We start from the raw sequence: 27,067 nt of genomic DNA, 5'->3' as shown, positions 1-27,067 counted from the left end.
GAGGCTTTAATGTGATTCTTCCATTTTTCTCCCCTCCTGCCTCCCAGTGGAGAACTTGTACAGATCATGATGGCAACAGCCAATGAGAACCTCTCTGCTAAATTCTGTAACCGAGTTTTGAAATTCTTCACCAAACTCTTCCAGCTGAGTAAGTGACAGCTTTTAGTAATCTTCTTATGGGAACTTTGATGTCCGGCAAATACTGTGCATATCTTCTGCCTGAGTTTAACTACAGCATGAAAATGCTAACAAGTGGAGAGAATCCCTCAGAGAAAGTTTGGAAGGAAGTTGAAAACTTGCTTTGAAGCCATTTCCCCTTTTCCTGGCTCACAATTTGCCCCTTCTTTCCCTTCCTCTCGCCCTTCTTTATTGACCCTGGCCTCTTGTTCTGCTCCTAGCTGAGAAGAGCCCTAACCCGAGCCTGTTGCATCTCTGCGGCTCCCTGGCACAGCTGGCCTGTGTGGAGCCTGTGCGCTTGCAGGCCTGGCTCACCCGCATGACTACATCACCCCCAAAAGATTCTGATCAGCTGGATGTAATTCAGGAGAATCGGCAGCTGCTACAGTTACTGACCACATACATTGTTCGGGAAAACAGGTAGAACGACATTTCTGTCGTGTTTCCCTAGCAACCCCAGAAATACGTTGATATTTGCAGTTATCTTTTCCTTCAGGCACCACTCTTAGCTTTTTCAACATTTTCATATCTACCTCTCTCTAGACTCAAGGATTCTAGTGTATGTAGCTCCTTGATTTTTTTCCCATGGAAAAACTTGGAATGACTTGGCCTGTCAGTTACAACCTGAATGAAATATTTTATGCTCTGCTAGCCCAAGTCCAAAACTGGGATTGGTATTGTAGTTATGTATTTAATGTTTAATTTAAAACTTCTTTTATAACACATAGAATGAGATTCCTGTTGATTATTCACCAGCTTGCTCTTTCTTTTCTCCTAGCCAAGTTGGGGAAGGTGTGTGTGCTGTTCTTCTGGGCACCCTGACTCCCATGGCAACAGAGATGCTGGCCAACGGTGATGGGACTGGCTTCCCTGAACTTATGGTTGTGATGGCCACTCTGGCCAGTGCAGGTCAAGGTGCTGGTCACCTTCAGCTTCATAATGCTGCTGTGGATTGGCTGAGCAGATGGTAAGATGATGAAATTGTATCTGTAGGTTACAACATTGATCTTGGAGAAGTGGGTTACTTTCTTTAAAGCTCAAAGTGAGTATAGAAGAAATTTGAATCTCTACCCTTTTATTGGAGTTTGGGGTACGGGTAGCAAATAGCTCTGTTCACTTTAGACTTCGTCTTCATCATTTTCTTAGTAGAGTTTCCTGTTCATTGTTCCCAAGAGAACTCTTGGGGAAAGTATGCCAAGTGTTAACGATAATTCTAAGGCCAGAGTACCCCAAGCTATGTAACTATATAGTACTTACGGAGTTTTTTAAGAATGCTTCTGCTTCCCAGTGTCCTCAGATTGATTCAAAGTTAATAAAGATGCTTCATTTCTTTGGTTTCTTAGATGATTTTTTGTCTCCTCTTTCCCCTCTTTTTTTCTTTGGGACAGCAAGAAATATCTGTCACAGAAGAATGTGGTTGAAAAACTGAATGCCAATGTAATGCATGGAAAGGTAAGAAAAGTGAGGAATGACAATGGGGGGTGAAAGGAAAGATGATTCTCACCTCTGTGGTCAGGTGGAAGTCTCTTGTTCCTATTGAGTTCTGTGCCCGGCTAGCCTACCAAGGATAAGGCTGATAATCTCGAAGATCTAGAAGTGTGTAATTGCTAACTGTGTGCCTTTAGGCATCTTTTGGCTGGCAAGAAGTGATGGGAGGGAAATATACTGGTAAATAAGCAGATAGAATCTTTCTTAAAACGTAGAGTTCCTGTCATCCTAAGATATTGGAATGTTATGGGAAAATGTCTCCCTGCTCAGGCCTTGGAACTGTGCCACTCTGAGTCAGTGTTATAAGAGGCCAAATACGGCCTCCTCGGCTCTAGTCCAGATGCTAAGCTTTGTTTAATTTGCTGAAGGTTCTGGTTACTCTGGTGAGAAAAGGGGTTTGAAATTGACAGAAATCCTGCATTCAGGCATTTTCTTCTCCTGCCCAACCCATGAACTGGCATAGGTGGCTAGGAACAGATAACTAGCCTGAGAACCACTGTGGTACCATTCATTACTCCCTCCTTACTTGCTGATCTTTATCCTTTCAGCACTGACATGTCAGAGTGCCGAGCAAAGGGACTTAGAAATCTGAGTCTTTGGTGCCAGTTCATTGGGTTTTCTAGGCAAGCATGAACTGTCTGCAGTGATTTGCTAGAATTTTTTTTCTCTTGATTTCTGAAGCTATTCCTCTCCTGCATTACTTTAAAGCCTGATAATTAAAATGACTTTCACTTAATGGTTAAAAAATGCTGATGTTAGGGGCAGAATGCTTCATACTCTAATCTGGTCTTTTCTTGAGTGGTTTTAATCTGTTTTTACTCTATTCTTCTAATTTCAATCCTACTTCATCTTACAAGACTTTGTAAAGAGCTGTCTTTGTGCTTAAGAATGAAGGAGTACGTGTTACTTCAGTACAATTTACTGACCAGCTACATGGGGACGGAGTGGTAAAAGCTGGTTAATAGATAATAAAAACACACTGTTTTTCTTCTCTGCTTTCATACCATTTCCCTGATCTTGAGCTTTATTTGAAAACATGGAGAATCTGAAGTTTCTGTGGGGCTTCTCTTGCAGCATGTGATGATCTTGGAGTGCACATGCCATATCATGTCTTACTTGGCTGATGTCACGAATGCCCTGAGCCAGAGTAATGGTCAAGGCCCAAGTCATCTCTCGGTGGATGGGGAAGAGCGGGCCATTGAAGTAGACTCAGACTGGGTGGAGGAGTTGGCGGTGGAAGAGGAAGATTCCCAGGCTGAGGATTCAGTAAGTACTAAGTAATCTCGAAGTTAACCTTTCAGGGTAATGACTGACTGGCATGGTACCAAGCTTTTGGGCTCTTTTCTCCAGCCTCCTGTGAGCTTCAAAACTTCCTAGACCTTGTTGCTGCCTAGACCCCAATTTTCTAGGCCTTCAGAGCAAGGCATGGGGATCTGATCTCTTGTGGAAAGGACTTTTTCATAAGCTTTTTCCAGAGTCCCTTGTCCTGCTTTGTCAGTCTTTAATTCCAAATGGAATTTTAGGGATAAGTTCTTTATGGGGTAGTGGAAGCTCCCCTATAGAGAAAGCATAAGATGTTTTTTTCTTAACTGCAAACCCCTAAGGTCTCACTCACCTGAAATAACAACAGATTTTCAGCCAGCTAGCTATTTCCAGTTGTGGTAGATTTCCACTGGTCATTAATGAGTCAACTGTTCACCCCCCCATAGAGTGTTGAGGCACATGTGTTTTTGTGGGTGTTTATATACAGGGGTATATTTCGAATTAAAGAGACTTCTTATTTTTGAAGGATGAAGATTCTCTTTGCAATAAACTCTGCACTTTTACGATCACACAGAAAGAATTCATGAACCAGCATTGGTAAGAGTAGTTCTTCCTTTAAGGTGAAGATTTGCTGGGCACCGAATATTGGGACTTCTGAGCTTATTTGCTGGTTCTTATTCTTTGCAGGTACCACTGTCACACCTGCAAAATGGTGGATGGGGTGGGTGTCTGCACAGTGTGTGCTAAGGTGTGCCACAAGGATCATGAGATTTCCTATGCCAAGTATGGATCCTTCTTCTGTGACTGTGGAGCCAAGGAAGATGGCAGCTGTTTGGTGAGAGGACCCTCCCTGAGCTGTAAAGGGTGGCTTGTTAGTGACACGGGATTACTGAAGCCAAACTGGAAAATTCCCATCACCTCTAGGATACCTGAGTCTAGGAAGATGTTCCAGCTCACTCACTGATGATCTGTACAGTTGGTGGCCTAAGCATTTCATTTAGAATATCAGAACCAGCAAATTCCTTAGAGATCTTGTAGTTCATTTTTCCTAAGACCTCCCCACAATTTCAGATGTTATAATAAGGCCTGATACTGTGAGTGGATAAATAAGTTAGATATTAGGTGAATATTATGAAGATCAGAATTTAGGCTTTTGGGTAACATTGAAATGCTTAGCCAGTTTCTTCTTTGGGTCAGATTTTCTTCAGAGATCTCAGGCAGTATTTCCTTTGTGCTTGAGGCAAGAACTTAGAGACTCTGACGTTTTCTGTCCCTAGGCACTGGTGAAGAGAACTCCTAGCAGTGGCATGAGCTCTACCATGAAGGAGTCAGCATTTCAGAGTGAACCCAGGATTTCAGAGAGTCTAGTGCGTCATGCCAGCACCTCACCAGCTGACAAAGCCAAGGTTACCATCAGTGACGGAAAGGTTGCTGACGAAGAGAAGCCCAAGAAGAGCAGCCTCTGCCGCACAGTAGAGGGCTGCCGGGAAGAATTACAGAACCAGGTGGGGCAGACTGATGCTCCCTAGTAAGCAGACAGAGTTCAGAGCCTGCTGAACTGGTGTGAGAGTAAATAATGCACATGGCTCCCCTTGCAACTCATTTTCTCCTTTACCCATTTTCATAGTGTGAATACAAATACTATGTATTGTCATCACGAGGGAAGGATTTATGGCTGAGCACTATTAGGCGTATTATGGGGGGTGATGGAAACATAAATTTTAGTTGTGTCATACTCTAGAGTACCCTTTCTTGGCCAGGGTTCTTTATCTGAAACACAGAAAACAGAATACAAAATGATTTGAGTGTTTATATTCTCAATTTTCCCAAGGATGGTACAAAACCCAAACTATTCTAGATACATAGGAGAGAAGTTAGCTCATTTCGTATGAGGGATGCCTTTGCACATTAGGATATCTGTGCGGGACCCCGGTTTAGAAAGATTGCTTGGAGTTAGTAGCGCAAATGCATATTGATTGGAATCAATGCCAGGATTGTGAGAATGAGAAGATGGCTAGAATATCAAACTGGAAGAGAAGTAGCTGGATTCTGAAGGAAGTTACTGGCAAGATGATTGTTAGGAGTATTATCCATTGTTTTTCTTTTTTTTTTTTTCACTTGTGTATTTTTTCTATTTTTCTCAGGCCAATTTCTCCTTCGCTCCTCTCGTGTTAGACATGCTTAATTTCCTTATGGATGCCATTCAGACCAACTTCCAGCAAGCTTCAGCTGTCGGGAGCAGCAGCCGTGCTCAGCAAGCCCTCAGTGAGCTGCACACAGTGGAGAAGACAGTGGAGATGACAGACCAGCTGATGGTGAGTGTCTTGGGGCCATGACGTTTGGTGGCTGTGGGAACCAACAAATTTGTTGAGATCCCAAAGTGTGCTAGATGCTCTGAGGAGTATACTTAGAGCAGTTGATCCTTGGCCATCCAAAACTTAGAATCTAAGACATCATGACATGCCCAGAACATATTATGAACAGTGTAAAAATCAGCATATGAGGTGTGGCTTCAAAAGAAGAGAACTGGCCAAGGGTGCGCCTGTTATCCCAGCACTTTGGGTTGCCCAAAGCAGGTGGATTGCTTGAGCCTGGGAGTTTAAGACCAGCCTTGGCAACATGGTGAAACCTCATCTCTACCCCAAAAAACACACAAAAAATTTAGCTTGGTGTGGTGGCGCAGCAACTACAGTCCCAGCTACTCGGAAGGCTAATGTGGGAGGATCACTTGAGCCCAGGAGGTTGCAGTGAGCTGAGATCATAGCACTGTACTCCAGCCTGGGTGACAGAGTGAGACTCTGTCTCAAAAAAAGGAGTGGGGCTGGGGAATCCAGGGTCATTTTGGCCAATGAAGAGAATAAATCTCCTTTTTAGTTCATATAAATATATGAATCCCCAAGAGGCGGGGAACTCCATTTTGGGGCAATTAGAATAGTAGAGAGTTTTTATTTTTAGAAAATAGAACTTTATTGTATCTTCTCTAAAGTTCATCTAACTTGCAAAATAATGTTTGTCCTTTTTTGCATATAGTCCTTTAGATAACTTTAGTTTCTCATGTCACATTGGTTATAAGGTATGAGTCATTATTGACTTTAAAATCTGCTGCTCAGCACTGAATATATGACTTCTGATGTGGCCTTCCTGGCCTTTTTTAGCAGCAGCGTTAAGTAATAGAAAGTAAAGTGGTGGCAATTCCAAAAAGGAAGTGAACAAATATTGTGAATGAGATACATGAATAGATCTCATAAATTGGCTGGTTTTTTTTTTTTTTTTTTGAAGACGGAGTCTTGCTCTGTCACCTAAGCTGGAGTGCAGTAGCATGATCTCAGCTCACTGCAACCTCTGCCTCCCTGGTTCCAGCGATTCTTATGCCTCATTCAGCCTCCTAAGTGGCTGAGACTGAAGGTGCGCACCACCACGCCTGGCTAATTGTTTGTATTTTTAGTAGAGATAGGATTTCACCATGTTGCTCAGAATTGTCTCAAACAACTGTGTTCAAGTGATTTGCCCCCCTCGGCCTCCCGAAGTGCTGGGATTATAGTTGTGAGCCACCATTCCCAGCCAAAGTTGGCTGTTTTTTTTTGTTTGTTTGTTTCTTGTTTTTTGTTTTTTTCTTTTGAGGCAGAGTCTCGCTCTGTCACCAGGCTGGAGTGCAGTGGAGGGATCTCAGCTCACCGTAACTTCTGCCTCCTGGATTCAAGTGATTCTCCTGCCTCAGCCTCCGGAGTAGCTGGGATTACAGGCGTGTGCCACCACGCCTGACTAATTTTTATAATTGTAGTAGAGACGGGGTTTCACCATGTTGGTCAGGCTGGTCTTGAACTCCTGACCTCATGAGCCGCCCACTTCAGCCTCCCAAAGTGCTGGGATTACAGGTGTGAGCCACTGCGCACAACGAAAGTTGGCTGTTTTTAAGGGAATAATAGTCAGTTGGAAATATACACGTACATACACATATATATTCTGGCATTTTATTAAGATCAGTCACAGTTTTTGCCAGGTGCAGTGGCTCATGCCTGTAATCCCAACACTGGGAGGCTGAGGTAGGCAAATCACTTGACCAGAGAAGTTCGAGACCATCCTGGGCAACATGGTGGAACCCTGTCTCTATAAAAAATATACAAAAATAATTAGCCAGATGTGGTGGTTCATGCCTGTGGTCTCAGCTACCTGGGAGGCTGAGGCAGGAGGATTGCTTGAACCTGGGAATTCGAGGCTGTAGTGAGCTGATATCACATGACTGCACTCACCACTGAACTCCAACCTGGGTGACAGAGTGAAACACTGTCTGAAAAAAATAAAATTAGTCACAGTTGTATTTCATATTCTTGGAATTAAAAGAAGTCGTAAGATCAGTCACACTGTTACAGCGTTGGTTTTTAGATATTAAAGATGAAGTGAAAAAATACTTGGGTTGGGGACCCATCAAGTTGCTGATTTTTATGTTGCCAGGTTAGATCAATGAAAAAAAAATCATCTGTCACCACAATTTGTAAGAGATTGGACATTTTAACGTTTTTTAAAAAAGACCAGTACTTTGTATTTAAGTTTAGCTTTATGAAAACATTTACTATGTTATTCTTAATGGATTATTAATAACTTTAACAAATTTACCCAGCCATCCATGGTTTGAAGGCTGAAATCACTGCTTTTGGATGACTCCATGGTGCAGTGTCTCAGTCTCATGAACAGTGCATGAATCCACTTGATTTTATTTGCCTCATTACTGCCCGCTTTCTCTGCTTCTTTCTTTGCCAGGTTCCCACCTTAGGCTCCCAGGAAGGTGCCTTTGAGAATGTGCGGATGAATTACAGTGGAGACCAGGGCCAGACCATCCGGCAGCTGATCAGCGCTCATGTGCTCAGGCGGGTGGCTATGTGTGTGCTCTCCTCTCCCCATGGGCGCCGCCAACATTTGGCTGTCAGCCATGAGAAGGGCAAGGTGGGTCCTCCAATTCTTGTGTACTTACTTTAGGTCATATTGTCTTAAATGCTAAGCAAAACAACTTGATGACCACATTCGGATTAGCCCTCTGTGGGAAAAAGTCCGTTGGGTTCTAAGAATGCTTTAGGGACAGATCTTGTTGAGTTTTTCAAATACTTGGACCCCTAGTTGATTTGATTAGACCTAGAGCTGGTATGACTAGGATAGACTGTTTCTAATTAGTAAATTTCCACTCAAAACATATTCTTCAAGCCCTCAGGAAAAAGTAATGACTAGCAGTTACCTAGGACAGGTTGACTCCCAGTCTTGCCCTGTTTGGTCACGCTGGTAGGCATAAGCCGAGAGACAAAAGTTTTCATAGGAACACTCAGTGTTGCTTATGTAGTCCTGCCCTGCCTTCCCAGCTCTGTTAAGGATATAAGTAAATCTGTATTGTTTTATAGAGCTTGTAGAAGTTGGAAGAGTGCTAGGTATCTTAACTCACACTTTTCTGTATTCTGGCCTCTCCATCACCACTAATGTTGTTTTCACTTTTAAGTGAAAATATGGATACTCCTTAAAACAACTCTAAAATCATTTTAAAAACAGTTCCATAGAAAACTAGAAAAGGACAGTGGTACATAGGTATTCTTAAACTATTTTGTGAACTAACTTTATAAAGGGAAATTGTTTTCATTATTTATCTGGTCTGTCCTCCGTGGAAAGACATTCCATGGCTTTTAGCCGGGAGCAATAGAGATTAATATTGATCTAGAATTTTCTATGAGACTTATCTGTTAAAAAAAAAAAAAAAGTGTGCAACCTATTATCCCTATTGAAAGAGTTTTTATTACTTGCTTAGACTTCTCTGAGAGGACCAGGAGTAAGAATAAATTGGTCATTGTTCCTTTGCAGATCACTGTTCTGCAGCTCTCTGCACTCCTGAAGCAAGCGGATTCCAGCAAAAGGAAGTTGACTCTGACCCGCTTGGCGTCTGCCCCAGTTCCTTTTACTGTGTTGAGCCTCACAGGAAATCCCTGCAAGGAAGACTACTTGGCAGTTTGTGGGCTAAAGGTAAAAATCCTGATCTAGGTTTCATTGCCTTGAGCTGTGGATTCTAGTCATCTTCTCTCCCCTATTCTCAGAACTACTTTTTCTTATTCATTGTTGAGATTAAAACTTAAAGCCTACTGAAATGCAAAAGGAATTTTTCTTTGAATTTCTCCCAGATCTTTCAGATTTCTCCAATATTGAAAGTAATGTTTGTGTTCATGAAACCTGAATGTTACTAGACAGTCTAAATACTGTCTGAAGGCAGGGGATATTAGAGAAAAAAGGGAACATTAGAACTCTGAAATGAATTAGTCCACTTTCCAGATCATCTTTTCACCATTTTGTTCCTTAAACATTATCCAGGACTGCCATGTGCTCACCTTTAGTAGCTCAGGCTCTGTTTCGGATCACTTGGTTTTGCACCCTCAGTTGGCAACGGGGAACTTCATCATCAAAGCCGTGTGGTTACCTGGTTCACAGACCGAGTTAGCAATTGTCACTGCGGACTTTGTTAAGGTACAGTTAGTTCTTTGTTGATATGGTTCTAGAATTTTTCTACTTTTAAATCCAGAATCATTATGTGCTAGCTTCTCCCAGAAGTTAAAAGAATCAACTGGGTGCCATGAGTTGCACTTGTAGTACCAGCTGCTTGGAAGGCTGAGGTAGAGGATTACTTGAAACTTAGTTCATGGCTGCAGTGAGCTGTGATTATGCCAGTCCACTCCAATCTGGGTGATAGAGCAAGACCCTGTCTCTAAAAATAATAGCCATATTTTGTCGCCTTTTGCTATGTTGCTGAGTAGGAGCTTTCTGTCTTTAGGCAATAGGGAACTGATTCTGGTTCTACCCTCACTGTACCAAGTGCACACTTATTGCCATACTTGTTGCAGAATTTATTTATGTATGTCTGTCCCCTACTCATTCCTTGAAGGAGAGTGAAAGGTGTTCTGTTCATCTTTATAAGAGCAGTGCCTGACACTCCATTTTTTATTGAATGGAGAATGAATGCCCGTTATTGGTCAGTTCTGGCTATTTGGATTCATTAAGATATTTGGGAGATGGTACTGAGATAGATTTCCCTTATTTAATTTTTCTTCCATCCTGCAGATTTATGACCTGTCTGTTGATGCCTTGAGTCCAACCTTCTACTTTCTCCTGCCAAGCTCAAAGATAAGAGATGTTACCTTTCTTTTTAACGAGGAGGGAAAGAACATCATTGTTATAATGTCTTCAGCTGGGTACATCTATACTCAGCTTATGGAAGAGGCCAGCAGTGCCCAGCAGGGACCCTTCTATGTCACTAATGTATTGGAAATCAATCATGAGGACCTGAAGGTTAGAGCACATGTTGCTATTTCCTTCTGTTCCAGATTTAATTATTTAGCAACTCCTCTATTCTTTTCTCTTTGTTCTTTTATAACATTTTTCTGTGGACTTCATCTAACTGGGTCTTTTTTTCTTTTTCTTTGTTTTTCCTTCTAACTTTCTACCTAATAGCAAAATCTCTTATCCTTTAGGGCTAAATTAATTCAACTTCAAGTTCCATTTTTCTCAGGGTCTTTGTAGGATTTACCCACAGGGATCTCATGCTGAGAGTATGAGAGCACCTGATCATGATCGAAAACTAATAACCAGTATAACCTGGAAGTCGGTAGCCAAGGCAACATGAATTACTGCAAATATGTGTTTTTGTGCCAGCAGGACAGTAACAGCCAGGTGGCGGGCGGCGGTGTGTCTGTGTACTACTCCCACGTGTTGCAGATGTTGTTCTTCAGCTATTGTCAAGGCAAATCATTTGCAGCCACCATCAGCAGGACAACACTGGAGGTGTTACAACTCTTCCCCATCAACATCAAAAGGTGGGAATGAACATTTAATGTTCAGCTTCCACAGTGTCCACATTCAATGATGAATCTCCACTCCCACTATCTGCTGTCTGTTCTGAGTTTTGTGAAACTTAATTTTCTCCAGCCAACTTTTTTTTTTCCCTGCTAGATATCTTTAAAATCAAGGAACATCTGGGTTTGGCAGGTTGGGTTGTCTGCACGGTTTGTCCTCCACTGTGGAGACCCCAAGCCGTCAGAGGTAGTTTAGGGGTCCACTGTTACTCAGAAGGAAAACCTATAGTTAATGTAATAAATGTGATTTTAGTGTGAGAAGGGAACCTAAATTTCTCTTAGACACTCATTCTGCCATAATGCCCTTTAAGTTTTTCTCCCTGGGGAGACTTACTCTGTTAGCAAATAGAATGTATCAGTAATGGGGGCATGGTTGGATTTGGGGGAGGAAGAGACTTTCACCAAGTTTGCAGATAATAGAGGGGTGTGTAAGGTAGTGAGAGTTTCACTTAGGGAGGAGGAAGAATAGGCTTAAGGTATCATCCCTTATTTCTTATCTGCCATTGATGACCCATTGTAGCACTTTCTCTCAGGCCTTTCTTTGGGAATTACCTGGTTTGGGATGAAATAAAATGGATACCAGTTCACACTAACTCGATGTTTTTGGAGATCCTGACAGGACATTGGGTCATTAGCCTTAGGCAGCTCTATGGCTCACTAAAGTTGACAGCCTCTAGGCACATAGGGCCACCTGTTCTTCAGACATGGAACCTCACAGTGGAGATTCCAAATGAGGACTGCCCTGCCGGAAGCACACATTGCGGTGTATGAGCATGTGTGCATGACTTGGAATAAAACTGACCTGTGGATAATCTGAGTCCCTGGCCAAGGATATTGCTTTGGAGTCACGTAGCCGGTTAGAAGATGGTTTTTAGGTCAAGAAAAGAACTATTAAATGGTGATTGACACTTTAACTGTGGTCAGTTTTGTTGTCTGCAGTTCCAATGGTGGCAGTAAGACTTCTCCTGCTCTTTGCCAGTGGTCTGAGGTGATGAACCACCCTGGCTTGGTGTGCTGTGTCCAGCAAACTACAGGGGTGCCGCTGGTAGTTATGGTGAAACCAGACACTTTTCTTATCCAGGAGATTAAGACTCTTCCTGCTAAAGCAAAGGTCAGTGCCAGATTTTCCCATTCATTACTTTGCTGTGAACCTGGTCTCTTTTTATATTTGTTTATTCATTTCACTTCCCCAGCTCTTTCAGTGGAGGCCCATAAAAGATTTTCAGTTCTTTTTCTCCTAGATGCCTTTTCTTTGCCACCCTTCTGTACAGCCCCTTAACTGACCGTGAAACCAGTTGCATCTCTGCCTCTTTTTCTGTGTGGATGCTGATCTGTAGGTGTGGGAACTACGACCCTCCTTTGTCCTCTCCTCCTAGATCCAAGACATGGTTGCCATTAGGCATATGGCCTGCAATGAGCAGCAGCGGACAACAATGATTCTGCTGTGTGAGGACGGCAGCCTGCGCATTTACATGGCCAACGTGGAGAACACCTCCTACTGGCTGCAGCCATCCCTGCAGCCCAGTAGTGTCATCAGCATCATGAAGCCTGTTCGAAAACGCAAAACAGCTACAATCAGTAAGGCTCCTTCTCGGATGACTTGTGGGGGAGTAGGAATGGTGGTCTTCTAGGCAGTGACTCAGAATAGACTGTTGCAAATATCTGTGAAGAAATGGTGACTGTCCTACTTGCACATTTTGTAAAGTTAGAGGTATGTGCTAGCTAATTTCCCAAAAGCAGAGTCACGGTTCTAAATGGCAAGCACCCATTGGCTACCTGTTTCAGGCCAGCGGTTCTTTGGTGCCTAGTAACGAGTTTTGTCCTGGACCTTATTTGAGAGATTGTTCTCTCTAGGTTTAGGGAGAATGACTTCCCTGAAGAATGGAACTGATTGAAGTACAGATCTCTTCAGTTGGTTAATTTCCCACTGAGTAGTGAAGAGCCCACCACAGGTCTCTGAGCTGGTGGTCTAGCACTTGACTGACTGAGGACTCTTCAGGAAAGTGAAAGCTTGAGTTTAGCAGTGAGCGAATCCAGCTAAGCAAAGACCATTACAGGGATCATCACATTACCTTAAATTTGCTCTAGAGTACATTTCAAAAGAATTTTGGTTTATTCATTTACATTCTCCTATAAAGAAGTAGTTTCTGTTGTTTATTTTAAATAACCCGGTTACAGGAGAACCTATTGTTACTAACTGTACACCCAATACCAATGCCAGATTTCTTTGTATTGCTAGGACATGTCATAGTTAGGGATAACAACCATTGAAGAGCTAACCACGTGTAGGCATTATGCTGATGCAAATGTTATAATCCAGAGTTTGTTTAGATTAGAGTGTGAGTGTGGGCTCTGTCTGGGAGGAGTCTTTACCAGTGGCGTCGGGTCAGAGGTGGGAGAGACTCTCTGATGATCTGGTATCATTCTCTGCAGCAACCCGCACGTCTAGCCAGGTGACTTTCCCCATTGACTTTTTTGAACACAACCAGCAGCTGACAGATGTGGAGTTTGGTGGTAATGACCTCCTGCAGGTCTATAATGCACAACAGATAAAACACCGGCTGAATTCCACTGGCATGTATGTGGCCAACACCAAGGTGAGAATGGCACTGAACTGGGATCAGTCCCTGGGTAAAAGGATTCATGAACAATATGCTTTGGGAATACATCTCCTTTTAGAATGCAAGTATGGAGTATATACTCCCAGTCACAACCCTCGGTTCTAGTTAAATAGTTCCTTAGAAAAATGGATATTCTCACTCACTTGGCAAAGGACTTGTACAGGTTGGGTTGGGTTTCCACCGGTACCAGCAGGATTACTGTGTAGAGGACACCAAAGAGGTTGTTAATGCTGGGGTGAAGGAAGCCTGACATTGAAGAGAATCTGCTCTCTTTTCCTATTTTCCCATTTTTAGAAACAAGGAAGTCATTACCGGGGAGTTAAAAGGATAAGATTTAATGAGCTTCCATGTTGAGACAATGTCAGAGAAGAAGGAGTCTTAGTTCAGACTTAAGAACTTCCGTTAGTTTCTTGATGTGTGCCTTGTCTCCCTACAGCCTGGAGGCTTCACCATTGAGATAAGTAACAACAATAGCACTATGGTGATGACAGGCATGCGGATCCAGATTGGGACTCAAGCAATAGAACGGGCCCCATCTTATATCGAGATCTTCGGCAGAACTATGCAGCTCAACCTGAGTCGTTCACGCTGGTTTGACTTCCCCTTCACCAGAGAAGAAGCGCTGCAGGCTGATAAGAAGCTGAACCTCTTCAGTGAGTCACCAACCCCTGGTGCAGACTCTGTCCTCATTGTGTCTGCGAAATTGGCAGCCACTGGTCTGTGACTCTCCAATATTCTGGGATCTCTCCACTCCACTGATTTTTCTGTCCCTTTGTCAGGAAACTTTGAGCTTCATTTGAAATATTAAAGAGACAAGGTGGCAGGAAAGGAGTACACTGGAGCATGGTAGCAGTAAAGATAGGGCTGCACTTTGTTAAGTATTCATTTCTGTAGTGTTGTGTCTGCCTCACTAATGGGGCTACTTCTGTGTTTAGGATGAGAGGAGGCAGATTGACATGAAATTGCAAGGCTTTCTTAAAGCACAGAGGAAGACCTCAGGTCCACGTGGCTGAGAGATGGTTAGCAATGGCTTGCTATGCCACTGAAAACAACCCTCAGAATACAAATCCTTGAGCCTTACTCAAGACTGCATTTCTCTGTCAATTATTGGCCATGGTCTGATACTCTTTCTCCTAGATACAGTTGCTGTTAGTGAGAATGGTCGTGATCTGTACTTTGAACAAAGAAAGTGTGTAGAGACACTTGGGAGTGAGGGGTAGGGGATACAATACTCTGAAGCAGAAGAGGACCCTTACAGTGATGGTTAGGGACTCTTCTGAGTAGGAGACGTAATCAATCGGCTTTCAGTCCCTGGAACTTTTTCCGCATGTATTCAGCATCTATACATGATTAAAGTGCTGTGAATATCTCAGAAGATAAAGTTTCTCTATGTCTGTAAAATTGACGTGATTTACTTCTTTGCTCCAGCTGTTCTGGTCTTTGATTTGGAGGGGTGGCTCTTTAGAGAATGTGCTTCCTAAAGTCCTCTCTTGCTTATTGCAGTTGGGGCCTCGGTGGATCCAGCAGGTGTCACCATGATAGATGCTGTAAAAATTTATGGCAAGACTAAGGAGCAGTTTGGCTGGCCTGATGAGCCTCCAGAAGAATTCCCTTCTGCCTCTGTCAGCAACATCTGTCCTTCAAATCTGAACCAGAGCAACGGCACTGGAGATGGTGACTCAGCTGCCCCCACTACGACCAGTGGAACTGTCCTGGAGAGGTACCAGTGCTGGCAGGGGGTGGCTTCAGTTTTTACATCTTCCACTCACTGCAGAACCTTCCACTCACTGCTGTGTCTTGAGAGAGCCAGCTTCTAGTAACCATCTCAAGGCTAGCCTGGGATTTTTTCAAGTTTTCATACAACTCACCCACATTCAGTGTCTCTTTAGTGTGCAGACAAAGCCTGAAAAATGTGCTTAGAGTCAGGTGACACCAGAGTCTCTCCCTGGGCAGAAGTTCTGTCCCTTCTCTTAATGCTCAGGTACCCTTTAGAGTAGCCAGAGGCCACAGGCTAGATGATGCTTAAGCCAGTATTCTAGATTAGGATCCAGGCTTGCTGAAATGATAGGAAAACATCCTCCCTTCCATTCTGAGCTCATCATCTTTTCATCATCTTTCTCTGCAGTAGCTACTTCTGTGGTAATAACATTGCCAGCAAAGAGGCTGTCTGCTGCCTCTTGTAGCAGAGTCCAGAGTTTCCTTAAGTCTCCCTACAGTGGCATTCTTAAGAATTGTGCTTGGCTTCTTTGTGCTAGGTAGCTGCTGGTTTGCCATGGTAGATGAAATACTATAATTCATGATGTAAGATTTTGAGTTTCTTACATTGTAAGTCACAAGAATAACCTTGCTTGGAATCACTGCCTCCCACCAGCAGCCTCCTCCCTCCCTTCCTTTCTCTTTCTTTTTCCCCGATACCCTATCCATACATGGTTGCTTAGGATGTGTTTCCAGGTTTCTCTGAGCTTCACATTTTTTTCCTTTTTTTTTTCTTTGCTTCTCCCCCAAGTTCTGAAACTGAGTCCCTAACCAAGCTGGACCGGTTAGTATGCCCTCTTTCTTTTCTCTGCACGAGTGAGTGTGTGTCAGAGAGCAGTGTAACCAATGGCGTGGCTTTGCATTGATTCTGCTTCTGTTGAAGAGTCCTCCTGCTTCTTTCTGTTCTGGTCATTGCATGGCTACAGAGCTGTCCCTGTGTAAAAATGGAGTACATGGAGGATCGTAAGTGCACTCTTGGTGTTGGCCATGTCAGGCACTCTCTCAACTCTCTCTTCCTTACCCTAGTCCTCTCTGCTCCCTTTCTAAGTGGATGAAAAGGGGGTTCGGGGTAGAGGGATTAACAGCAAAGTCCTACTAGCTGATAACCCACTAGAGAGCTCCTTCTATCCAAATTTGTTTTATGCCTCAGGTTCCTGTTCCCTAGTTCTTTATTGCCTTCCTCTACCCCTTAACCCCTTTCTTTCCAGTTACCTTCTGAATACGTTTCTTTCTCTGTCCAGAGCTTCAGCTGTCAGGATGTTGTTCTTTTTACTGTGCCACATTAAATTGAAAGGAGTAAACCCTGGGGAGCATGTTACTTGGTACCCTTTAATAGTAGTAGTTGGGTTTCCTATTCTTTCCTAAGGGGAAATCCCTCAGTTTTCTAAAGATGCTTTGTATTTACCCCTTGAATGTTGGCAATTGGCATGCACCTAAAAAATAGTTTGTTCTCTCCCCCATACTTAGGGACTCATAGGAAATGCCTTTGTGCATATATAACTTTAAACTTTCCAATATAAGAAGATGATTTTTACCTTTCCCTTTTTGTATCCTTTTGCCCACTGATCTCTGGGCACCTGAGCTTCGGGTCCCATTGCATCAAGACTGTTAAGCCCATCTCAGTGATCCCTGCCACAGGCAGCAGAAGGAAGCACATTTATCCTCTTTGAGGAAGAAAAGCCCTGTCTTTGAGTTACGGATTATGAACATGGCCTCAGGTTGATCTCCGAGCAGGAGCCAGGTTTCTCCTGGCCTGTAACATAGGAAACGATATGCATGGTGCCTGTGGCAGGTCTTATTGTGCTTTGATTTTGTATTTGGCATTCATTAGCTGTCCCCAAGGTCCTCATGACTATAGTTTGCTTAGGCTAAAGCGCAAGGCGGAGAGAACGGTGTTGTACTCAAGCCAGGTTTTCTGTCTCCCCAGGCTGGTTGTGAGTTCTTTAGAAGCCCTGGAAAGCTGCTTTGCCGTTGGCCCAATCATCGAGAAGGCAAGTCACTTTTTCAAAGCACATGGAAGCTTTCTGAAGAGGCAGGAAGTCAATGGAGTTGTCTGAGGCCCTGAGGCCTCGCAGCTAAAGAACATTTATAGTAGCATAATCTTGGTTTGCTAAGAAGCTCCAGAGAAGTCTTCAGCTTAAGGCCTCATGTCCTACTTTTAGGGCCCATAGTGAGCGTGTGTCATAGAATAGGATGCGTGTTGGTACAAGAACACTGTTCTGGGAATCATGAGCTTGGATTCCATTTCTTCATCTGGTAGGAAGGAGGATTATAATTTCTGAATTTTTTTTTCTCTTTGCAGTCCATGGAGCATAACCTAGCCCTGGTGGCCTAGAAGGAAGGAAGGGCAGGCAGAGTGTAGATAGTTCATTCTGCCTTGAGTTGGTGGGGTTAGTGATAACCTTGCTGTCTTTTGCCTCAGGAGAGAAACAAGAATGCCGCTCAGGAGCTGGCCACTTTGCTATTGTCTCTGCCAGCACCTGCCAGTGTCCAGCAGCAGTCCAAGAGCCTTCTGGCCAGCCTGCACACCAGCCGCTCGGCCTACCACAGCCACAAGGTAACCGTTCTCTCTCAGGGATGCCTGTGTAGGAAAGGAAATTGCAGTGCTGACAGGGAATCAAATAAGTTAGCTTTTCATTGTAAAGCAACAGCACAGCAAAGTAAGGTAGAGAGAGGATAGCATTCAGATTAGACCTACATTTTACAGAGTTTGTCCTGAGAAATTCTCAAGTGCCACTCAAAACTGAGGATAAGCCAGTGACTGGGCCCCTGGTTTGTACTTATTTTTCTGTCACACTAACAGGATCAACAAGACTTAAGAAAGAGAGGGAGGGACATTGAGTGTGGGTAGCCTTCTCACTGGAAAAGGGTGAGGTGAGGGAGTCCCTCAGGAGATAGACTGCTAGTGTTTGCACTCCCTCGGCTGTGGCGCAACATGAGAGGTGCACTGTACTTGTTGGTGAGACAAGTGTTGCATAGTTGTTGGAGTGCCTCTGATGGGAAAATCTGGGGAAAGAGGGTATCACTTATAAAAGAAAGGCATTGCCAAAGGAGACAAATAGGGCCAATTTCTGTAGATGAAAAAGATGACATTTCAGACCCCTGAGGAAGAAGGGCTCTGAGAGGAACCATCAACCCAGAGCTTTGGTTAGCTTCTGTGCCTCCAACCCAGGGAACTGAAAAATGTGAGTTTAACCTGCTGAGCCTCTCAATGAAAGGTGATTTTGGAAACGCTGTCCTTGGGTAATATGAATTTGCTAGGAAATGACTCTTCTGTTGTAGGAGAAAGAAATCCAGCAGTTCTGGAGAACTGAGTAGATTTGAATTTTCCCATCATACTTTGATACTGCAGGGTTTTTAATTTTTTGATGACATTAATATTTTATGTACTAAGAAACTTAACTATATGGGGCTGCTTTGAAGATTTGTTGTAGGTGATTGGTGTTCATTGGCCTGTTCTCTTGAGAGGAGGTAATAATCCTGGTGATCTGCCAGCTTTTCTCTGCTCTTTGCTTTTGTACCCAGCTCTTGCTTATGGCTGACCCTCTGTGCCCCTGTTGTTTTATAGGATCAGGCCTTGCTGAGCAAAGCTGTACAGTGTCTCAACACATCCAGCAAGGAAGGCAAGGATTTGGACCCCGAGGTGTTCCAGAGGCTAGTGATCACAGCTCGCTCCATTGCCATCATGCGCCCCAACAACCTTGTCCACTTTACGGAGTCAAAGCTGCCCCAGATGGAAACAGGTGAACTTGGCCCCTATGGCCGTGGTCCTGAGATCTGCTTCATATGCCTATTTACCCTCTCATCCTTACTGCTCTTACTGGCCTCTGACTGACTGCATGCTCAGAGATAGGGATTTTGCTTCTTGGTCTTTATACCTTGTAGGGCCTTTTGACATCGAGATTGTACCATTTTAAACACATTCTTTTTCCACTGCTTATCCATTTGATTATCCTTGAGTTTATGTAGTGTTCTAGACATCAGATATAATCTGTCTCTGAAGTTACTACCTCTTAGGAGCTTCAGGGAAAAGCTAAGCTTGGTTGGGCCCTGGTTGCTTTGAAGCAACTGTGGCGTATCTTTCGCTTTCATGCCGTTCTTTTGCCAGTGCTATTATTAATATGTGTAGCCGCTTTCTCAGTGCTTAGTGCTGTTTCCTCATCTCCTTTTCTGTTGGCTGGGTAGCAAACCTGTTTTGTCATTGTCAAATTGAGTTGATGCTGCCTTTACAATTCTCTGTTATTTACATGCTCCATCATCATCCTGTTCCTCCTTTTAATACTAGAATCCCAGAATTATTCTAGAGAAGTCTCTAGAATGTTCATATGTTCCTCTAGGTTTTAGAAGTTGAACAGTTGGAACTGAGATCTTTGAATCTGCTGTAAACATCCTAAATGCTCCCCCTTCTACTTAATTCTAACATACAATGTTTTCTGCGATATTCCTTTCCCAGACTGTTTTTTTCCTAGATGTGCCTGCTGGAGTCTAGGGATAGTTGGCATATTGATTGGGGCCCCACTTGAAACTCCCTCCCCAGGCAAGCTTCCTTGACCTGAGTTAACCTTAAAACAAATTAAATTCCACCTCAGATTTACCATCGTTGATAATTTTCTTTCTCCTGCTTAGAAGGAATGGATGAGGGGAAAGAACCGCAGAAGCAGTTGGAAGGAGATTGCTGTAGTTTCATCACCCAGCTTGTGAACCACTTCTGGAAACTCCATGCATCTAAACCCAAGAATGCCTTCTTGGCACCTGCCTGCCTTCCAGGTATGTTAAAAGGGATATTTGAATCTTGGTAATGAAGTCTGATGTAAGTTCTGTCTTTGAACAGCCATGACTATTAGCCATTAGCCTTCATTCTCCATAATCCGTTTCTTCCAGAATTCATAATTGAGAAGTAGAAGTCTGTGAGATAAATGCAATGTTCCTGAGGAATTTAGCAGTGTGGCAGAGTGGGATTTTCTTGTACCATATCTTTTCATTGGAGTTGAATATTTTACATAAAGAGGCACTGTGTGTGTGTGTGTGTCTCCTCAGTGGTTTATCATTGTTTGAAAAAATCTTTGACAACTTGGCTTAAAGCCAGCTCAAAAGGCAAAAGTATCTTGAGGACTATTATATTTCTTTTGGTCTCTAACTTCTTATACTATTGAAAATTCAGATTGAAGGGTAAGGGTCTGAATAGCAATATAGAAAAGTAGGATGATCCTGGTGCTCATTCATGTTTGGAGGACACTTGGGTGGGTAAACCTTAAAGGCATGTCGAGGTCATGTTTTATCATCACCTGAGGTTGGAGGATATTAGGGGACATTTAGTATCTCCTTCCTCTTCGTATTTCCTTGCCTTATCTTTTGATATCCAGAGAGAGTGGACAGCTACTTATTTCTGTGACTCAAGATATCTGGAAAGGCTTTTGAGGACAATTTGGGAGATTAGGAAACTGTTAATGAAACAAATCACAAATAATACTGACAGGCTACTGTGTGTGAGTGAGTGTGTGTGTGAGTGTTTGTCATTTTGTTTGCATGACCTTTTATGTGGAGATAAAAAGTTACACTTTTGTCACAGACTCTCAAGTAGTTAGAGCTTTTTGCTCCAGATTTTCAACTGATGTTTGTGTCTCCTTTAGGCCTAACTCATATTGAAGCTACTGTCAATGCTCTGGTGGACATCATCCATGGCTACTGCACTTGTGAGCTGGATTGTATTAACACAGCATCCAAGATCTACATGCAGATGCTCTTGTGTCCTGTACGTAGCATTACAATCCCAGAGAGCTGTCAGCAGCCAGGGAATGTCTGGAAAATTGTTTTTAGCTTGCTAAACTAATGAAATAAAATAGATTTAAAGGAAGCTGAAGGGAAAGAAGTTCCGAATATCAATAAAAGCCTTAAGATCTTACTCCATGGAAGAGAAAGATTTGGAAAGGGGATGGGCTTAGTCTCTCTTGTTCAGTGCTGAATCACCAGGGACTGGCCTGCTGCTTGCTACATAGTAAGTGCTAGGTAACTCAGTGAATTGTGACTTAAATGAGGGCATGAATGAAAGTAGTACATCAAGATTTCTATTTCCAGTGACCCTTTCACAGAAGCTTAGTGTTAAAACTACTGATTTTAGCACAGAGCTAAGATGCGCACTGGGGGCCTGATCATCTGATAAAAAGCCAAAACCATTTGTAAGGGGCCAAAATGGCCTCAGGAGCGAATGACCTGCCAGTCTATCCCCAGGACTGAGAGACAGGAAGTTAGTGAATGGCTCTTCTGTGTGCCAGGTCAGGAAGCGGGGATTAACTTAACCTGCTAAACTTGGTCTGCTGGGTTGCAGGTGAGAGTAGAGAGGTATCCACATGTGTGGGAGTGAGTGACCAAGAAAGGAAAGTGTTTAGAGAGTTTCATGAATAATACGAGACCAAAGCGTGACAGTTTCCTTTTAAACCTCAGGATCCTGCTGTGAGCTTCTCTTGTAAACAAGCTCTAATTCGAGTCCTAAGGCCCAGGAACAAACGGAGACATGTGACTTTACCCTCCTCCCCTCGAAGCAACACTCCAATGGGTAATGTGAGGTCTGGGTTTAGGCTCAAGCCTGTATTTGGGAGGAGGGGAGAGAGGGAGGTACAGTAGCATTAGACGTGCTGCGCATGTTGACCAAGGTCCTGGAGACTTTTGTTTATGTATCTACCTTTTTTCTAATGCTACCTCACCCCATAAAGAATTTAAGGTGGCACATCAAAATGTATATGGTAAGTAGAATAAAAATAAAGATCAGAGGACATGGCTCACCTAACAACCAGGCAGGACCTTGTGAAGTGGCTGAAAGTTTCCTAAGAGCCATAGCAAAAATAAAATCACAGTGACCAAAGACAAAACAAAAATGTAATTTTTCTTGCGATAGAAACTCTTCATTAAATGTCCGTTTTGTTGCCAAAGGGGCAGAATCCTTAGTGGACTTAACTACAATAAGTTGGATAGCAAATTTCACAGGAGTTTCCCTCATGATACACTTGGACACAGTCAAGGGCATAACATTTTGCGATTCAGTAAAAGCAATTCTAAAAGGTGTCTGAATAACAGAATTATATAATTCTGGTTACTTGGCTTGATTTAGAAGTAAATTTCAAATGAAAGTCACTATGTACCTTTAAATTTTCTTTTCTTTTCTTTTTTTTTTTTGAGACAGAGTCTCACTGTATCATCCAGGCTAGAGTGCTAGAGTACAATGGTACAATCTCGGCTCACTCCAATCTCTGCCTCCCAAGTAGCTGGGATTACAGGCGTGTGCCACCACACCCAGCTAATTTTTGTATTTTTAGTAGGGATGGAGTTTCACCATGTTGGCTTAGCTGGTCTCGAACTCCTGACCTCAAGTGTTCCACCTGCCTCGGCCTCCCAAAGTGTTAGGATTATAGGCGTGAGCCACTGCCCAGCCCGTACTTTTAAGTTTTCTAAAAGCAATATTATAAAGAGTAAAACGTAAAATTGATTTACTGATTATTTAATCCAGTATATCAAATATGTTATTTCAACATATTGTCAATATACAAAATTTATTAGTGAAATATTTTGCCTGTTTTGGTACCATTTTGGGAATCCAGAATGTATTTTACACTAGTGGCACATCTCCTTGTAGACAGCCATGTTTTAAGTACTCAGTAGCCACATGTGGCTGGTGGACAGTGCACGTCTAGAGGAATGTACACAACTTTGTAACTTTCAGACAGTCTTCCTTGCATATCATTTATCTTGTCTAAGTTTGTGGCTCTTTTCTCTAGCAAGAACCTAGAGTGGAGATAGTTTATGTTTCTAAGGGACATATTTACATGCTTTAGCAATCCATTCAGTGGAAGATGAGGTCTCTATCCTCTTCTGACAATTAGGAGTCTCACCTGGACATCTTCCTTATTTGAAGGCCTTCTCACCTTCACACAAAAGCTGGCACAGGCAGGACCTGCAGTGGTGTCCTTGGTTTCCAGTCAGTGGTTTTACACTTCAATTCTGGTTCTTCTCATAATACTTACATAGTGTGAAAATCTCACTGACCTAGTTGTTTTAGAAAAAAGTAGTGAAATAAATTCTAATCTGCCATGACAGACAAAAGGTAAAGATCCCAATCATATGATTTTTCCTGTCTTATCCAAGGTCTCCTGAGAGTTAGTGGGCACTTGAGAGGCCTACTGGTTTTAGATCTCTCGGCTTTATGGAAATCCCTTTGGAATCCAAGGTTGTTTGCTTCACTAGCTGGAAAACATTTTATTTTTGTGGGGGGCAAGCTGTCGCAGCCACCTCCATCTTCCCAGATGCTGTAGGTCCAAGAAGTAAGAGAACAAGGCCAGGCATAGCACCCCGGAGTTCTCCCGCTAAAGCCCAGGGTGCTAGCTGGTAGCTTGTCTTGGCTTTTTGTTGCCACGTGACTTATCGCACCATGTGCCAAGGGAGGAAAGCAAACATCTTCAGGTGACTGGGGTTTCTTTGACTCAGGAGACAAGGATGATGATGACGATGATGATGCAGATGAGAAAATGCAGTCATCAGGGATCCCGAATGGTGGTCACATCCGTCAGGAAAGCCAGGAACAGAGTGAGGTGGACCATGGAGATTTTGAGATGGTGGTGAGTCTCTGGCAGCAGGAGAAGGGGAGGAGGAGCTTCAAAACTCTCCTCTAGCTCTTATTCAGTGGACTTCCAAAAGTTACCATTTACCATGGGACACTGACAGAGCTTTCTCTCTGCAGTCTGAGTCGATGGTCCTGGAGACAGCTGAAAATGTCAACAATGGCAACCCCTCTCCCCTGGAGGCCCTGCTGGCAGGCGCAGAGGGCTTCCCCCCCATGCTGGACATCCCGCCTGATGCAGATGACGAGACCATGGTTGAACTAGCCATTGCCCTGAGCCTGCAGCAGGACCAACAAGGTAGAAGGCCATGCCAGGAACAAAGCAGCCCATTGGCCTTGCGCAGGAAAAGAGGGTTTGGCAGTTACTGATATCCAGCTGACTTAGCTTGTCCCCAGATTTGGGGAGAGGTTGATCTGGGTGAGAGCTGTTCAGAGATACAGGTGGAGAGTGAGAGGGCTGTGGCGGGAATTTCAGTCTGAGCGCCAGTCTCATAGTTTCTGCCAGTTTGGGTTGTTTCCTCTCGAATCTTAAATTCCTCCAGCCTGTGTCCTGCCTGAGCTGAAGGAAGCATTCCACCATCTCTGTAACTGAACTTGGTGGGTGGACAGCAGTGGCTGTTGGCTAACTTCCTGTAGGCCAGAGGGGGTCACATGCTGGTGTTTGGAGACTCTTGAGGGCAGCACGTGGCCAAAGCAGCACTGTGGATGGGACCTGGAGGGGATGTTGTGCTCACTCTCCACTTGTTTCCCAGGCAGCAGCAGCAGTGCCCTGGGCCTGCAGAGCCTGGGACTGTCCGGCCAGGCACCCAGCTCTTCCTCTCTGGACGCAGGAACCCTCTCTGACACCACAGCATCAGGTAACTGTCCACAGCAAGGAGCACGGCTCAGGGCTCCAGGACCCTCAGGCCTTGTCTCCACTGCTGTGAGAGTGTAATGGGCAGCTGCTTTGACAGGCCATTCTGGACTTCCTGCTTCTGCCTTGGCTTTAGAAAGATGGGTGTGGAGGGTGTAGTGCTGTGGCACGGCCCCGCTGCGCACAGCTCCGCTTCCTCACACTTTGCATGCTGCCTGGCTTCAGCTACTTCCCCACGGAAAAGCCGAGAGAGCAGCATGCAGGCTGATCAGCTACAGGGCTTCCACTTCAGCTTCCAGCGTTCTTTGTCAGATAGTATTAAAAGAGAGACAAGAAATAGAACTCATACCTTTTACTTTTTTTAATCTTCATTTGCAAATGAAAGGAGAGCTACAAGAAGCTAGATGGTGCTTCAGAATTCTTGGTCCGTGTGACCAACCATCAGGGATCTATGAGCTTGAAAGAGAGGGTTTTTGTGGACAATTGAAATCTATAGGAAATCTCCAGAACTCATCTGCTCTTTATTTTCAATCTTTTCCCTAATCTGATTAAAAAAAATGTTTCCTGAATAGAGAGTTGGACCAAATGGAGATACCTGGTCACCCCCTGAGTAATTTAAGGGTTGATTTATAGTTTTTGAGACTGATGCTTCCTTGTGTTCGTTTTTTTCCTTTTCTTTTGAAAGTTTTAGCCTGGGTAGATAAGAAAGGGAGAGAGCGGCTGGCCCCACCTGCTGCCATGGCTTGTTGCTTTTCTCAGGTCTCTTTAGTTGCTGCCATTTCAGACTCTGAGGTTGCCGTTGTGTTGTGCCAGTCGTGTTCCCGCTGTGCTCTGTGGCTGTCTTGGCTTTCCTCCCCCATGTATCTCATCCAGCATTTTCCTCCTGTCTCAGCTCAGCCCTGATCCTGGATGCTGTGGCTGTCTCTGGGGAATTTCCTTGCTTCATTATTAGCATCTGATGAGGATGATTAGGAGGTGTGAAATTTCCCCATGAGCTCCCCTTTGGACCACTTGCTAAAAAAAACAAAACTGGGTTGATTCAAGAGCTCATGCTAAGTGACTTCCTAACATAAGCAAAAATTGACTGATTTCAAAACAAATCTCCTTAAAATTCAGAGTTCTATGCTTTGAATGGTAATGACTAGTTTCAGATCTCTCAGCAGGTGTCAGTAACACCTAAACAATGGTGACCATGAAGCATTTTAGCTAGAAAACTCAGCGTCCATGTCACAGATTCTTACTGAATCTCTGCACCGTTCTACTTGCACTGTAATGTAAACAGCGAAGGAAATGCCCAGTGAACTGGGTTTTCTTCACTCCTGTCTTAAGTACTGTTTGCAATGCACTGTGTATAGTGTTTGTTTCTGTTAGCGATTAACCAGCAAAGCAGATCTCTCCCTTTTTTCTTTGACGACAGGATATATAAACTGCATTGTGTCCTATGCACTATGTGGTTTGATGCTTTCATCCCAAGGAGGGCTTTTATTTTTTATTTTTTTATTTTTTATTTTTTTTTTACCTGTAACAGCTCTCGTTACTCTCTCAGCTCCAGCCTCAGACGACGAGGGCAGCACAGCAGCAACAGATGGTTCTACCCTTCGGACCTCTCCTGCTGACCACGGTGGTAGTGTGGGCTCGGAGAGCGGGGGCAGTGCAGTGGACTCAGTGGCTGGCGAGCACAGTGGTAATGTGCCATGGAGGGGGGTCCTGTCTCCTTGGGCAGAGGGTGGGGACACAACAGGAATCTCTGCTTGGGTCCTGGGGTTGGTTTTTGCAAAGAAAAGAGACTCATTGAAAGTCTTGTGGACTCTCTGAAAGTCTTATGGATTCATTTGGCCTCAACTTTCGAGTTTCAAATGTTCAGTGGCTGAAGCTCAGGGGGTTAGTATTGAAATATTTTACAGATATTTACTAATTATCTGTTAATGGAAAAAAAGCATTGACATGCGTAATTCTTTTTTTTTTTCCTCTCTGAAACTGTGATGATGTGCATAATTCTAAGTCATGATTAGCCTAAAACAGTTATAGTGTCACCTTGAAACTCGTTATCCTGTGGTTTCTGCTCCTTGTTTATTTGGGGGAGGGTTTTTTTACGTGATCTTATTGTTAATGATCTGTTGTGTTCACATAGCATACCAGCCCCACAGTCTACTAGCTGATGAGGTGGGACTCTAGAATGAGGGAACATGACAGCCATTTTGGTTTGACCTTCCATATCAGTCCGTGGGTAGCAATCAGATACAATTTTTACAGAGATTAAGAGCAGCTGATAATTTATAGATTCCCATGTCAGTGTATGTTTCCTCTGAAGTATGAGATAGAGATGTATTAGCATCTGAGATTAAGATCATTCATATAGGTGGGTCTTATGTACTGGGGAAGGGTTAATGGCTACTGTGAGAGTGATTTAACACAGTGCTGTGGGGTC

General features: G+C 43.6%; 1 protein-coding gene across 5 annotated transcripts in view; it reads left to right on the top strand.

Annotated features, from left to right (window-relative positions):
* Nucleotides 1–27,067, top strand: part of UBR4 (ubiquitin protein ligase E3 component n-recognin 4) — a 141,033-nt gene that overhangs the window by 47,899 nt on the left and 66,067 nt on the right. The window contains exons 31-61 of one of the 5 annotated variants that reach the window (XM_030912638.1): nucleotides 48–148; nucleotides 399–597; nucleotides 956–1,144; nucleotides 1,566–1,629; nucleotides 2,740–2,931; nucleotides 3,455–3,525; nucleotides 3,616–3,763; nucleotides 4,206–4,433; nucleotides 5,073–5,243; nucleotides 7,687–7,869; nucleotides 8,767–8,925; nucleotides 9,268–9,420; nucleotides 10,012–10,239; nucleotides 10,606–10,763; nucleotides 11,742–11,913; nucleotides 12,179–12,380; nucleotides 13,236–13,399; nucleotides 13,860–14,076; nucleotides 14,927–15,143; nucleotides 15,930–15,962; nucleotides 17,106–17,169; nucleotides 17,601–17,735; nucleotides 18,747–18,921; nucleotides 19,632–19,715; nucleotides 19,805–19,945; nucleotides 20,809–20,930; nucleotides 21,620–21,731; nucleotides 23,654–23,784; nucleotides 23,907–24,084; nucleotides 24,539–24,643; nucleotides 26,186–26,323. In XM_030912638.1, coding sequence (XP_030768498.1) covers nucleotides 48–148; nucleotides 399–597; nucleotides 956–1,144; nucleotides 1,566–1,629; nucleotides 2,740–2,931; nucleotides 3,455–3,525; nucleotides 3,616–3,763; nucleotides 4,206–4,433; nucleotides 5,073–5,243; nucleotides 7,687–7,869; nucleotides 8,767–8,925; nucleotides 9,268–9,420; nucleotides 10,012–10,239; nucleotides 10,606–10,763; nucleotides 11,742–11,913; nucleotides 12,179–12,380; nucleotides 13,236–13,399; nucleotides 13,860–14,076; nucleotides 14,927–15,143; nucleotides 15,930–15,962; nucleotides 17,106–17,169; nucleotides 17,601–17,735; nucleotides 18,747–18,921; nucleotides 19,632–19,715; nucleotides 19,805–19,945; nucleotides 20,809–20,930; nucleotides 21,620–21,731; nucleotides 23,654–23,784; nucleotides 23,907–24,084; nucleotides 24,539–24,643; nucleotides 26,186–26,323 — 4,634 coding nt within the window. Of the gene's footprint in view, nucleotides 1–47; nucleotides 149–398; nucleotides 598–955; nucleotides 1,145–1,565; nucleotides 1,630–2,739; nucleotides 2,932–3,454; nucleotides 3,526–3,615; nucleotides 3,764–4,205; nucleotides 4,434–5,072; nucleotides 5,244–7,686; nucleotides 7,870–8,766; nucleotides 8,926–9,267; nucleotides 9,421–10,011; nucleotides 10,240–10,605; nucleotides 10,764–11,726; nucleotides 11,914–12,178; nucleotides 12,381–13,235; nucleotides 13,400–13,859; nucleotides 14,077–14,926; nucleotides 15,144–15,929; nucleotides 15,963–17,105; nucleotides 17,170–17,600; nucleotides 17,736–18,746; nucleotides 18,922–19,631; nucleotides 19,716–19,804; nucleotides 19,946–20,808; nucleotides 20,931–21,619; nucleotides 21,732–23,653; nucleotides 23,785–23,906; nucleotides 24,085–24,538; nucleotides 24,644–26,185; nucleotides 26,324–27,067 lie in introns of all 5 variants that reach the window. The other 4 variants (XM_030912639.1, XM_030912641.1, XM_030912640.1 and 1 more) reach the window with 4 other exon arrangements.

The sequence above is a fragment of the Rhinopithecus roxellana genome, chromosome 12 (genome assembly GCF_007565055.1).
Source record: "Rhinopithecus roxellana isolate Shanxi Qingling chromosome 12, ASM756505v1, whole genome shotgun sequence".
NCBI classification, from domain to species: domain Eukaryota; kingdom Metazoa; phylum Chordata; class Mammalia; order Primates; family Cercopithecidae; genus Rhinopithecus; species Rhinopithecus roxellana.
Note: the sequence above shows the minus strand (reverse complement) of the source record. Positions and strands in the feature narration are given on the sequence as shown.